Source organism: Manacus candei, unplaced genomic scaffold (genome assembly GCF_025592945.1).
Source record: "Manacus candei isolate 608988 ecotype Guabito, Panama unplaced genomic scaffold, ASM2559294v1 h1tg000002l, whole genome shotgun sequence".
Classification (NCBI taxonomy): Eukaryota; Metazoa; Chordata; class Aves; order Passeriformes; family Pipridae; genus Manacus; species Manacus candei.
In genome coordinates, this window is record NW_026138050.1 from 208,202 (window position 1) to 221,986 (window position 13,785).

At 44.8% G+C, this 13,785-nt stretch overlaps 1 protein-coding gene and 1 long non-coding RNA gene across 3 annotated transcripts in view; one reads left to right on the forward strand and one right to left on the reverse strand.

Moving 5' to 3' along the window:
• Nucleotides 1-192: 192 nt before the first annotated feature.
• KDM8 (lysine demethylase 8) lies at nucleotides 193-5,485 on the reverse strand. Its single transcript, XM_051786914.1, has 7 exons — nucleotides 4,959-5,485; nucleotides 4,703-4,872; nucleotides 3,282-3,414; nucleotides 2,375-2,416; nucleotides 1,454-1,603; nucleotides 508-600; nucleotides 193-409 (listed from the first exon to the last, which is right to left on the reverse strand). The coding sequence occupies exons 1-7, from the start codon at nucleotides 5,463-5,465 to the stop codon at nucleotides 245-247; spliced, it is 1,260 nt and encodes a 419-aa protein (XP_051642874.1). The 5' UTR covers nucleotides 5,466-5,485; the 3' UTR covers nucleotides 193-244.
• Nucleotides 5,486-5,563: 78 nt separating this feature from the next.
• Nucleotides 5,564-13,785, forward strand: part of LOC127472951 (uncharacterized) — a 142,982-nt gene continuing 134,760 nt past the window's right edge. The window contains exon 1 of one of the 2 annotated variants that reach the window (XR_007905220.1): nucleotides 5,564-5,802. This is a non-coding gene — a long non-coding RNA (uncharacterized LOC127472951). The remainder of the gene's footprint in view (nucleotides 5,803-13,785) is intronic. The other variant, XR_007905221.1, reaches the window with a different exon arrangement.

Consider the following 13,785-nt stretch of genomic DNA (forward strand, 5'->3'; position numbering starts at 1 on the left):
CAGGCACACAGGACAGTGACCTAACATACGCTCTTCACAAGGAGTTATTAGAAACATCTACAAAAATGAAGTGGCTGCAGCATCACCTTTCCATTTACCCGTCCTGGTTCTTTCTCCATGCTTCAGCAAGAGGTTGTTGGTTTTTGGTTTTGCTCCACCTCTAACCTCTCATGAAAAGATGCTGCTAGATGCTACTTTGCTGATCTTTAATTCCCATTACAATGCTGCATGCGATGCCTCAGAGTTACGACCACCAGAAACTGACAGAGAAGCTGAGCTCAAGTGATCGCACATAGTGCCAATATTTAACTGGAATAAACAGAATCTGTCCAGGCATCAGAATGCAGGACTGAAATGCAGCCTTTGTGAAATTGGGAAACTTGACCAAGTCGGGATCTTCCACATCAACCTATAAAAAACCCAAATGATCATTAGCAGAATGTTTTTACTCAAAAATGATTTGATATGGTAACACTACTGATATTAAAATTTCAGGCAACTATTTACCTGACTAGTGTTGTGAAGAATTTGGCTTTCATGTGGGTACAGGTTTTCTGAATCTTGTGGTGAATACAGACGGATATACTTTCTTCCTAATACCTGTATATAGAAAATAAATGTTTTCCATTTGTCATTAAGTAGCACATTACTGGAAGCTGTGGGCCACACCTGGAATTTAACAGTAAATATACCTAATTACAAGGAACATCATCTTTGTTCGTAATAGACACTGCTATAATAAAAAGTAAAATCAAGCTATTGAAATATAAGTACCTGTTCCTTGGAACAGATAAGAATTTGAATACCTTTAGGAAGGAAATGCCTTTAACCAAATTACTTTCAATTCAAAGCTTAAGGCACCCCATTTATACATTGTTATTTGGGTTCTATGTAGCTAGAAATAAGTAGAACTGGGAATAAAGAGGTTGAATCTTCATTGCAGTTCATACCATCAGGCAGTGGTACCTGCACAGTGACTGCCAAGCTTCCATATGCTCCTAAAACTCTTATTCCTGTGTCATCATTAAACCAGTTCTTTCACTAGAGTGCTGAAATGAGAATTTTTAAGCTGACTGGCTTGGCTGCCCTGAACACCACGTGAACTGCAAGTGCCCAGACATGGCAGCATGAATGAGTCAAAGCTGACTCCTGCAGTGATACCAGTGTTTGACTTTGGAAAAGCTGCTTCTTGTGATTTATATTTATCATCTATAAAACAAGGGTCAGTAATGGTCTGTCTCAGTGAGGAACACTTGTGGCCTACAAGATTACACTGAATATTAAGTTGCAGTAATGACAAATGCAATGTAATAGCAAAACAGTATCTGCATGTTCTCTGTCCTTCAATTATTCCGCAAGTTGTCTGCTCCCCTTGTCTCTAACACTTACATACCATAAGCATTTTTTCTAAGTGTTGCATTAATGGCATGTGTAGAGTAACTAGAGTACATACCTGGGCTAAAAAATTTTGCTGGGGATCCTGATGAAGAGGAGAGATTGTGCCTCCTGGACCAAACCAAGCATTAATGGTGATGTCATCTTCTTCCCCTTCCCCCAGGCAGCAGTAGTCAGGGATACTGATATCTTCTTTCAGTTCTGGGATCTATTTCCATAAAGAAATAAACATTAAAAAGGATACCTGCTGACTTGCCAAATATACATAATTCATAGAACAGATAGACAAGGCTTGACACAAATAAAAAAAATGACCTGCTTGTCCAGCAAGGGCAGGAGAGAAGTAGCTGACCTGCTAGGAATCTGCAGGAAATGTCCTCATACTTTCTGTTCTAGTGAGCAGATTCTGTTGGCAGGAGAGGTGGGAGAAAGAAAGGGGTTTCTCATTCTTCGGAGACTCTTTGCTTTAGCAGAAACCAGAGACACCCACAAGAGTAGGCAGGTTTGTGGTTCATGGAAAAGAAGCAGCTGATCTCTTATACACTATGCTTGTTTCTCCATGAGATTCCTATTTATGTCTCCCACCGACCTAAATTCTGGTAAACTGGAATGACATTTCAGATTATGGTGATCAACACTGAACACTGTTTTCTGTCCAAATCTCTTCCCTGACTTTATTATAGTCTTTGAGGAACTAGTGCTTTCTGGGTGAATATCCCTGTAAGTATATGCTACAGTGTACCAAAACAGCTCCAGGACTGCATATCTTCATCCCTAGAGAGTTTTATTTCCATATTTTTCAGCCAAATGGAACAAACCTCTCCCTCTGTTCTTTCAAATCATGGGAATAGAAACTTAATAATTACTGTGAGTTCTTCATATACCCTTTGATCTAGTACAGTTGACATCCTCAGAGACAACTTCTGCTACAAAGGGAACACTTGACCGTTGGAAGATAAAAACATTCACTCAGTTTTACCTGATCAAAAAGCTGGTGCTGGGCAAGGTATCCTACACTGTTCTGAAATGACAGCAGAGAAATAAAAAACACATAGTGACATATAGTGTACGACTTCTCAGTCAGTTAATTTACTTACAGGTGAATAGAATTTACTCATAGGTAACATTCACTTCCAATATCCTATTCAGAGTACCAGAACTGTTTCAACAGTATAAGGGGTCTTCTGAAATAGCAACTTACAGCTCCACTGAAATTGTGAGAGTGTAGATGTGTCTCCCTAATCAATAAATCATCTAGCTCGAGTTACTGGAGGAAGCTGAGCTATAACCCCATGGAGTCTCAACACTCCTGTCAGTCCCGTGACAATGTGCTGCATCTTTATAGCCAAACGCTACGGGCACACAGAGCAGTTCTCCTTCACTCTTTGGAACTACCTCTGTACTCTGTTCTGGGCTGCACCACAGACCAGTTTGCTAGGGCACACAGTACTACCTGCCAGAAGGTCAGGAAACAGAAACAGGAGTTTTGGATTCTCAGCTGTGAAAGCAAAAGGACATTTCAATTGCTAATTGACTTTTTATTTTTCTGCCTTGTGGCATGTGAATTTGGATCTTGATCCTGCTGGCTGAGGATCCCTTAGACTCCACCAGTCAGGCTTTTGCTGTAGAATGTATGTATTTATTTGTCAAATTTCAGCTGCTGTACATGTGATGATATGTAAAAATCAATCCTAGGTATTGCTTCAATAATTATTTCTAGCTCCAGATCTTGAAAATAGGTCAAGCCTTTTAATTCAGAGCTGTGCTTACAGCACACCCTCTCCCTTGACCATCACCTCTGAGTATGTTTTTTGGAAGCAGAACTGTTGTCTGTACCAGTACCATGCTGCTGTGTTTGGAGATGAAATAAAATGAGTGTAACGCACCTCATCCATGATATACTGGCTGATGAAGTCATTGACAGTCATGAGCTGCTGAGACCATTCCTCATCTGTGTACCGGGCACCCAACTCCACGGGGACTGTGCGGCACCCTGCGACTTGACGAAAATAGTCCACGCTGAAATAAAGAAAGTTCAATTACCTTTTATACTACTTTTCTTACTAATTTTGAATGTAAGGCAATCAATCCAAATTAGTCTTATAGGGTAATAAAATTCTAATACCACAAGTTTCTTCTCTCTAAACCTAACCAACCAGATACAAAAGGCAGCAGAAAACGATGTAAGCGGGAAGGAAATCAGCAGGCAGGTTTGTGTGTACATTATCCCACAACTCTCTATTTTATTTTGGTTTAAAATCTTGTTCACCTCAGTTAACTGTGGTTTCCTTAGGAGCTGAGGAGATTTAAGCTATTAAGTCTCTCTTGGTGAGGGATGGCCAATCTTCTTGCTGCCTGCTGCCATGTTTGCTAAATAAAATGTTGTATCTTTTTATCATTAATACTAGATCAACACTCTGCCAGTGTCAAATTCCGTATACAGGCGCCAATAATATCCATCCTGGTTACAGCCAGAGGGATTACTCTGATGGGTGGAATACATCTCTTCATGGACAATGGTATTAACTAAATGGAGAAGTTCATCTTTTTAAGTGTCTAAAGTTAACCAGGGAAGTTAACCTTCCCTCAGAAATGAATAAACCCCCTAAAAATAACAAGTGTGTTCACTTAATGTCAATTGTACCCTTGGCTGTTGAACAAAAGCAATTGCTCAAACTAAGCATGAGTGCTTTTTCCCCTTTTGTAAGGAATCATGAGCTTCGCCTCACAAATACTCAAGGCACCACTGCTTGCATTAGGCAGGCAGCACAATGCTATTACTTCTGCATGGTGATGGCTGAAACTCAACATGCAAACATGACACTGAACAAACATCAGTGCTTGCCTTTGTCAATGAAAAAGTCAATCATGCTGACACATGGCTCTGAAATTCACTTTCCATTGCACTAATTATCGGCACATTCCAAGGGGTAAAAATCACAGACCCACTGAGCCGTGAGCAGCTCACTGGCACTTTGCAATGTGCACTCCTTGTGAGTTCCCACCTGAGCAACACACTGCACCACCAATTCACCACCGGGCTCCCGGGACAGCCCCAGGCTGGGTGGAGGGGCACCTTCGCCCCGGCTCAGTCTGGCACTTGCTGTGTGATGCTCTGAACGCTCCAAAAGCGCTTCCCTTATCTGTGAAGCAACTTCCAGAGAAGAAGAAAGGCGCTGCCAGCAAAACTCACTGCCCACAGTGTCCCTCCTCTGCAAAGGTCTCTGCTGCTCTACCGACCACCAAGATACCCAACACAGGGAACGATCGTGCCTTTACTTGAACAGGGAAGAAACTTCTTTCTCACCTCCACTTCTTCATACACGGCCAGTGGTTCATGACGCCCTCCAGGACCACGGGCCGCTCGGGAATGAGGTAGTTGTCTCTGAAGTGCTCCAGCGAAGGGCAGTGCAGGTGAGGAATCGCCTCCTCCGGCTGCACCGCGGGGGGCGGCGGGGGCCGCTCCGGCCGGACTCTCTGGAATGGACGTTCCCCCTCAACACCCGGCAGAGACCCCCGGGGAGGTTGGAGGCCGGGAAGGAGAGGGGGTTCGCGGGCGGTACCTCTGCGCGGGGCCGGTCCCGCGGCGCGGTCCCGCGGGGCAGGCGCGGCTGCAGCGCCCGCACCAGGCGCGCCAGGACGTTGTCCAGGACGGCGGCGCCGAGCAGCAGCCCCAGGTCGCAGAGGCGCACGGCGGCCCGCGGGCGGCCCGCGGCCACCTCGGCCAGCGCCCCGAAGAGGCAGCCGTAGGCGTAGACCTGCCGCCAGCCCTTGCCGACCTCCCTCCACGGCACCGCGTTCAGCTTCTCCCAGGAATAGTCGCGCAGGACGTCGCTGAAGCGCGCCAGCGCCGCCGCTGCCGCCGCCCCGGGCGGGCCCGGCGGGCTGTAGAGCAGGGCGCGGGCGCGCCGCAGCAGCGGCAGGACGCAGCCTTCCACCTCCCCGCTCAGCGCCAAGGTCAGCCCCTCCTCGGCGCGGGGCAGCAGCGCCCGCACCTCGGCCCACAGCGCGGAGCCTCCATCCGCTCCATCCGCTCCATCCGCGCCCTCCGCGCCGCCGGCCGCCGCCATGGCCGCGCCTGCGCTGACGCCCGCGAGGGGGCGCTGCCGGGCCGGGCGCGGGAACAGCGCTGCCCTCACGGGGCGGCGGGGCCGGGCTGGGCCGGGCTGGGCCGGGCTGGGTGGCGCGGCGGTCCGAGCTCCCCGCCCCGCTGGGCCGGCGTCGTGTTCTCTCTCGTACCGCCGAAGCTCAGTGTCGGCAGTGTCACTCGCGCCCTTGACCAGCGAGCCCGCTGGAATTTAGTGACTGGGATCGACGTCGCCGTTCGCAGTAAAGGGGAGCGCACAGACTCGGGGAAGGTCCCGTTCTCTGGTGAGGAGGTGGCCGCCCGCGCTCTGGAAGCAGGGGGTGAGTGCTGGAGGACGGGGAGATGCGCTGTTCCCTGCTGGCCTTTTGTGCTGGAAAGAAACGTCCCCGCTCGGGACCCCGCGTGTGCTCGGGGGGCCCGAGCGGAGCCCAGCGCGGCCCCGAGCCCGTGTCCTCTCGCTGGCTCAGCTGCTCGGTGTTAATGTGCTCTTAAGACGTGCTTTCTGCATGGAGTATGCACCTCAGTCTTCTAACGCACTGGGCACGGCATCATTCAGCCACAGCTTGCTTTGGTAATGTGCCCTGACATGTTCTCAGGACTTAAAACTTGACTGCAAAACCAAAAAGTATTTTCCTTAAAATTCAGCAACTGAGGAATGTCTTAACATGGTGAACCAAAGTCTAAATCATCATAACAACAAATGAGGAATTTGTAGCTCATGAAAAAGTGTTACTTGGCCAGGCTTGAAATCTTCAGACCTGATGCAAAATCCTACATTTACAGAGAAAGTTAAAATCATCACTTTTTTTACTGAGACTCTCACTCTTCTTTGTCCATGCTTAGTCACTAGTGCTTTCAAAAAAAAAAAAAAAAATTAAAAATGGAGTGAGTCCTCCTGCTGCTGCTGCTAGCAGCTCTCCCCAGCTGTTCCCTCAGAAGGATCACTTCTGCTCTCACACTTCAGACTTGTGCATTGCTTATCATGCTGGTCCATCTATTCCCTGTCTTCTGACTGCCTTTCTCTTGGCACCATAAGTTCCTCCTGTGACAGTGTGATTTTAGCACCTTCATTCAGAATTTTCTCTTCCTTGACTACTAAATGTTAATATATGCTACTGCAGGAGAAAGTATGTAACTGGCAAGGAGAATTTGTTAGACCCTGTGTTCAGTATTTGTAACTTATGATGGTAGCAAGTGTTCTATTCTTGTGCTTATGGACTGTCCAGTTTTTATTGCAATTTATATTAACTTTTATTTGTATTTAAGTTGGTTGATACAATTCTCATCAAATAATAATTTTCCTAGTAGTTTAAATGTTAGTTATATTTTCACAACTTGTGCTTTGAAGATTAGGATTTTCTTTCTGGTATTTAAAATAACACCAAGTTCTGAACATGTAATCTCCAGTACAGTGGTGAGGCATTGAGGCCACGATGAGCTTTATCAGTTTTACTGTAGGTGAAGAACCAAATGGGAGTAGATTTTAGGTTTTGGGTATTCAGGGAGGCTTAGTGTTTCTCTTTGAGCATACACTGGAAGACAATTATTTCTAGTCAGTCAGATTTTGGTACAATGGTTTGAATGTTGACACAGCATCAATAGTCTTGAAAGGGCTGTATATCTACTGAGCTAATGAAGACTGGTCTTAAGGTGTATATTGAGTCTTGTATTGCGTTTGGCCTTCAGGAGGAAAATCCTCTAAAAGCTCATAAAGTTGCATTGTAGCAACTTGGTTGAAATTATTGGGAAAAAACCCAACAGATTTGCAAATGCTGAATTGGGAAGTTTTACTCTCAGAGCAGTTAACCTCACAGTAATAGGTGCTAGTTTTGAAATACCTGTAAACTACTGCAGAGATTTTGTGTCAGCTGTCTGACCAACGAAGTGGATGATTTCAGTGCTAGACATTTCCATTTTAAGTCAACAAGAGAGAATTTAATTCCTGCTGCCAAGGAACAAAGATTATTGTCATCTCACTAACCTGCAGGAATTGACATAAAAGAGTTCTGTGGATTATGCCACCATCACTGAAGCTTGTGCTATTTTCATCAAAAGTAATTTTTTTTAAGATTGTGGAAGCCAAATTGCCTTACCTTGCAGAAAGATGTCCCTTTTAAAACACAGAAGAAAAGTTGGTGCCAAGGTTTTCTCTGCTGCTTCCTGGGTTTTAGTCAGCAGAGCACTTTTCCTTCTCTCTTATATTCTGGGTTTTTTTAAAATATGCTCCAGGCAGCTCACTTCCTCCTAGCACTGACATGCAGAAAGAAATTACCTATTAAAAAAACCCCAAACAAACAGGCACACAATTAAGGGAGATAATAAAGTCTGATAAACCATCTGTATTTCTCTCTTCTGTTTACAGTCATAGATTTCAGGACCCACAGCTGATGTTACCTTGTTGATGTTACCTTGTCTGCCAGTGGTGGAAAAGTGATTAGTTTTACCAGATATTTTAAAAAAAATGCTCTGTGTCTTATCTTACCTTTGTCTTCATTGGAAAGAATAGGTGTTTGGCCTGTTCAGAATGTAATTTCTTATTTGTAGCAATATTCTCCTTTATAGCACTCTTTCCTCATTTACTAATTGGAATGAATGAACAAAGTCCTTTGATTGGTTTTGGATTTTATTAAAATGACATCAAGACGCATGCTCAGTGATTCACCACTTGAGTCCAAAGAAGAACGTTTTTACTAGGTGGATCGGTTTTTAAAATGACAGCATCTGCTTGCTCTTACACATTTATTTATGATTCTTCCCCAGGCGAGTATAGCAGGAGTCTGGTGAGTAATAACCAGCTGCTGGAATTAGCAAATAGGGAAAGCAGTTATTTGATCTGTGAAGGAATGTGAGAGCTGAGGCCAGAAGTAATAAAAACTAAGCAGATGCCCCAAATATATAAACCCAAGTCAGGATGTGTAAATTGCTTGCGCTGCTTATGGGCAAAAGTGTGTCAGATGGGTTGCCTTGTCTGGAGTTTTTATTGAAGATGAAACTGTCTCCAGTGCCACATCACGTCCAGCAATCCCGAGCACCCTGGGTCTGGTTCCAGCGTCTCTGCTTGCTCGTTGAGTGTCAGCAGTGCACAGGCACAGCAGCTCTCTGGGGGCTTCTTCAGTGGCCTCTCTGATAGATTGTCTCACGTCCCAGGTGTGCTGTGACCAGGTCCTCCCCGCTACCCTTATAAGGTCTGTACTTACACTGAGTCATTTCTTGGACACTCACTGCAGGAGCACAGCAGTAACACCGAAGGTATTCTTTCTCCTCAGGGCTTCAGGATGCTGCTCAGCTCTTCAGGAATGCCATGTCCCTTTTGGCAACCTGGCACTTTGGAATTAACACGCTCCCTAAAGGGAGGATGCCAAGAAGATGGAGTCAGGCTCTTCTCAGTGGTGCCCAACAATAGGATGAGAGACAGTGGGCACAAACTGATGCACAGGAAGTCCCACCTGAGCATTAGGAAGAACTTCTTTCCTGCGCAGTGACCATGCACTGAACAGGCTGCACAGAGAGGGTGTGGAGTGTCCCTCACTAGAGATATTCCAGAACTGCTGGGACACAATCCCGTGCCACGTGCTCTAGGATGACCTTGCTTGAGCAGGGAGGTTGGACCAGAGGATCCACTTGTGGTCCCTTCCAACCTGAACCATTCTGTGATTCTGGAACAGGGGAGGTGGTCTGTTTCCTTGTTTCCTGGGCTTTCTGAATGCCTGGGTGTATGCCTTCACTGGTCATCGCAGCAGCAGAGAAGTGCTTGTCAGTGTTGGCGGTGGCCACGGGCAGGGATGGAGAGGGAACAGGCTGGTGCTGCTGCTGCCCTGCCACCTGTGCCTTAGCCTGTTTCTGCTTCCAGGACTGGTTGGCTGGTACGTTCCATGAGCAATATACTCATTTAATATCTCCCCTATGCCCCACCACCCCACCCTGCAAAAAAAAGCTAAAAAAGTGAAAATGGGAGCTAACATGCCCTCTGGCCCTTAAATGGGAATATAAATTGACTACTGCTATGAAAGCGATGGCTGGCTCTGATTTTCCTTTACAGGAGATGAATGGTTGTCTCCCTTCTGCAAGAACAGAAGTGCAAACACATAAGACTTTAAAGACTTTGGATGTCTTTCCTGGATGCTTTTTCTGCTCCTCTGAACAGGAGATGAATGAATCTGATTAATAATATGTACAGAATTAATTGTTATGCATAATTTTCCTCACATAAGCAAGATCTTCCTGCTTGAGAGTGACACAGCCATGCATTTTGATGGTATCTTGGAGCTGAGTGTAATTGTGCAGTGACAGTGTAATGACGGATCTGTCTTTAACAACCTGTTCCCTGCATTGTGTTTCTATCACTGCCATCTGCTCGGCCAAAAGTGGCAGCTGCCAGGTCTCACAGATAACGCTGTCATGTACTTTAATGTAGAACAACATATTGTTGTAATTTCTCTGATATTACTAGATGAAATAACTTTAAGTGAGATAAGGTGACATTTTGCATGGCACTTTGGAATTCTTCTCATTGCAGTGGGTATAGGACACACAGTGTTCTTTCTGGAGCAAGCTACATCAGCACATCCAGTTCTACTTTCAGAAATCACTGGAAAATGCCTATTTTACAAACACATTATGTAACATCCATCTGTGACATATGTGTCAGTGCTGAGGTGCAACTGAGACAGTCAGTATTGCTTACACATGTAGCCTTAGTTACCTTTGTGGGATGGAAATTGTGTAAGACTATTTTAAAAATAGTTTTTTCCTTTTTCTTTTCTTTTATCAACTTGAATCTCCTTCAGATTTGCAGATTTCCTTTATATTTGCAATCGTTCAGACAGCTCCTTCGACATTAAAGGAAACACAAAATCTTTACAACTCTCATGAATGAGTGTTTTGAGGTCACTTGAATCACTGGCAAAGGTATTGGCAAAAGCATGTTTAATATAAAAGTGAAAGCACGACAAAGTTTGGCAAGGTTAACTCTACTACTTTATTAAAGCACACAGAGAAAAAGCAAACTAAAATCTAAAATCAATCAGTCTAAAACCATCATCAACTCAAAAATTATCTATGTGGAGGCTGGAGCAGGGGGAGGGAGTGAAGGGCAAAGGTAGGAAAGGATAAGGATAAAAAGGAATAAGGAAGACCCTCCTGGTGAATCACAAGTTCCTTGCTATACTGAGCCTGGACTTGACAAACAGTTTAGGCCTAAAGTTTTAACAGCACTTAAACTTAAAACCACTTAATTGACAGCTTAAGTTAAACAATTTAACAAAAGATTCATATAGAATTTACTATAGCACAGCAGTAATTCACAGACCTAATTTACATACAAATCTAAAGTGCTTAAGAATCTAAGAGAGCAACATTCATAGTACATAGTCCTAGAGGTTCCTAGAGCAAGTGGTTGGCTAATCTCTTCTTTCTGTCATGGTCCCTGTTGTGTTTGCAAGGGACAAACCGAGAGGGAGGAAGGAAGGGAAATGGTGTGTCACTGGGAGAATATACCTGTCTGCTTCAAAATACCTGTCTCATACCCATGTTACCTACACATGTGCTGTAAAACTGTGACATCAGATCTATCAGCCTACTGGAAAGATTTACTAGGAAAACTGATATGGGATATTTCTTTTTGCCGATGAGCATTTATGAAGAACAGCCTTTCTCATACGGCAAAAAAGCCCAGCTGTGATGAAGAAGGTGGAATGTGGATTCCTGATACTTGCATCATTTTCTTATTTGAGTGCCATAGGATGTAAAATGTCAAACAACTCTTCGGCAGCCCGAAGGTCTGAGGCTCAGAGATGGCTGGCTTATACTTGGCCTGTTTGGAACACTGCTGCAGGTAGAAAGCTTCCTGACAGGAGTGTGGAAGGAAGCCAGGGCATTGGTCCTTTCTGTTTCTCTGCCTCTTCCGAATGGATATGTAGCTTTGGCACTTCACTGCCAGCCAGGCAGAGGCCATTGGAATTGTGAACAGTGTTCTCCCAATGGCAAACAGAGGGCCAGGCCAGAGAAAAGTCTTTTAGCATTTAGCTGATGCTGTACACTCTGGAAATGTAAGCCTTGCCTGTTGTTCCAATAGTGCATTTCAAGAGCTGATGCAGGGTCCTGGCATTGTACTGATCTTGAGCACACACCAGATCCCCTTTTTATCCTAAGGGTAGAAATGTGTCATTTTCATTAACCACACTTTATGTACATGTGTGTACCTTAAGAGGAAGATTATATATGTGTGTGTATATATATACATATACATATATGTAAACATTTTTTTTTCTTCCTCCCAAGATTTAAAAATCTCATTTGAAACTTCTGTTTGATTTATCCCCTGGACTAGGGCTATAAATACTGCATGAATTTGTTTTGTGCTCTGTTTTAAGTATATCTAGAAATGTACACAGTTATTTGTGTTCATACATCACATTCTTATTAATGACCACAGAATAATTGCTAGTTGTATTGCCTTTTGTTTCTGTGTATGTTTTTAAAAGATATTGTAAAGTCTTTGTTGGAGTTTGCATGGGCTTCAAAAATTAAATTTAGTCTGTGATTTTATTACCCTTTTTATTTAATTTATCTTAACTGTTGCTTTCAAGCTGTGAACCAGCTGTTGACTTTGAAAAAACATTGTTCAATTTGAAAGGAGCATTTTAAAGCTTAATGTAATGGCTGTAAGTAATCACTACAGCAATTATATTCTCTGGTGTTGTGCGTCACTATAATATTGGAGGTTGTAAGGAAATGCAGGAGAGAAACACATCAAGCTCAGATGTCTCAGTTTTGTCTGCAATGCCCAGCGTCTCTCTGTGCTATGTAGCTTGGTCTCCCTGCTTGAATTGTTGCAGAAAATCGAAAGTGGCACTGTGTTGCTCCGTGTGCCCAGCAGGAATCAGGGGCTCTTGTGAATCTTGGTCTCTGCCCTCCTTGGACTGGAGAGGGGTTTTGCTTTCCCATGCAGGTGGATGGATGGTACATGTGCACTTGCTGCAGTGGCAGAAGCCCCTGCTGCTCTGCTGGCTCCTCCTGACTTGTTCCAGGATGTTGCACTTGACATAGAGTGGAATTCTGGGTTTGACTTTTCTTGAGCAGCTGCATACCCACCTTGCCTGGTGCCAGTGGTAGCAAAGCTCCTCGCAGAGCATGTAGGGAGTCTGGCCAGGGCGGGAGGTCTTGGCATCCTGCAACATCAGGCCATGCTCCCACTGTGCTCTGGAAAGGAGCAGTGACTTGCCATGGTGAGGAGACTTAGTTGAAATGGGTGTATTTTCATCTGCATTCTGAGAAGGAATGTCCTCCCTTGGTTTGTGAGCAGCTCTTCAGTTCAAGCAGGGTGGAGCTCTTGGGGAAGAGAACTTTCAGGGTCATTGCAGTGAGGATAAAGGAAGCAGCATGTGCTCTGCATCCCTTCACGTTGTAACACTCCGTGAAAATGCTCTGCAGCTTCCTCTGTCCTGGAAGTTCTCTCCATAATGATTTTAAAATGAATGTAACACACATCACTGTGGGAGTGGGCTACATTTCCCAAGAAGTCACCCAGCCATGCTTTACACATAGCTTGTGTTTGGGAACTGCGGACAACACTGCTGCTCTGAAAAGGTGGTGCAGGACCTAGACCCTTTTTGCTTTTCACAGAATCCCAGGATGGCTGAGGTTGGAAGGGGCCTCTGCAGATCATCTAGTTCAACGCCCTGCTAAAGCAGGTTCACCTAGAGCAGATATTTTTGCCAATGTGTGCTGCACAGCAGGTTCAAGTCACCTGCCAAGCTACCATCAGCTCCTTTTAACAGCTTTGTAAAGCAACAGTGCTGCTGGGAAAGATCTAGTAGGAAGCTTAGATTCAGCAATATACTAAACCTCTCCCAAACTTAATTTATAGCAAAATCCTTCATAATACATATCAAGATCTGACCTGATGCAGTATAGTGAAAATAACAGGAAGGGCAAGCATGCAGGGAGCCGGGGGCAATGAGACCCTGGGACAAATTGGAAACCAGGCTTACTGCTGAGGCAAAGTTGCAGATGTTTGGTTGGCATGGTTTTTAAGGAAGGATAGAAGACGCACTTACTTGGAAGTGGGTTTTGTGATGGCACTTATAGTAGATGGTAGTCGTGGTGACATGACTGGAGTGATCCTCTGCTAAGAAGTAGTCATGCCTTGGCATGGGAATACCCAGCTGGAATGGCCCGTACTTTACCGTAAAATGAAACAGTGAGACTCAGGAGCGAAGGCACTGTCTGTGTGTGCAGTGTGCATTGTGGGATATCCCCAGCAAAAGGAGCTGCAATGTAGTTTCCCCTTTCTCCAGCTGTGT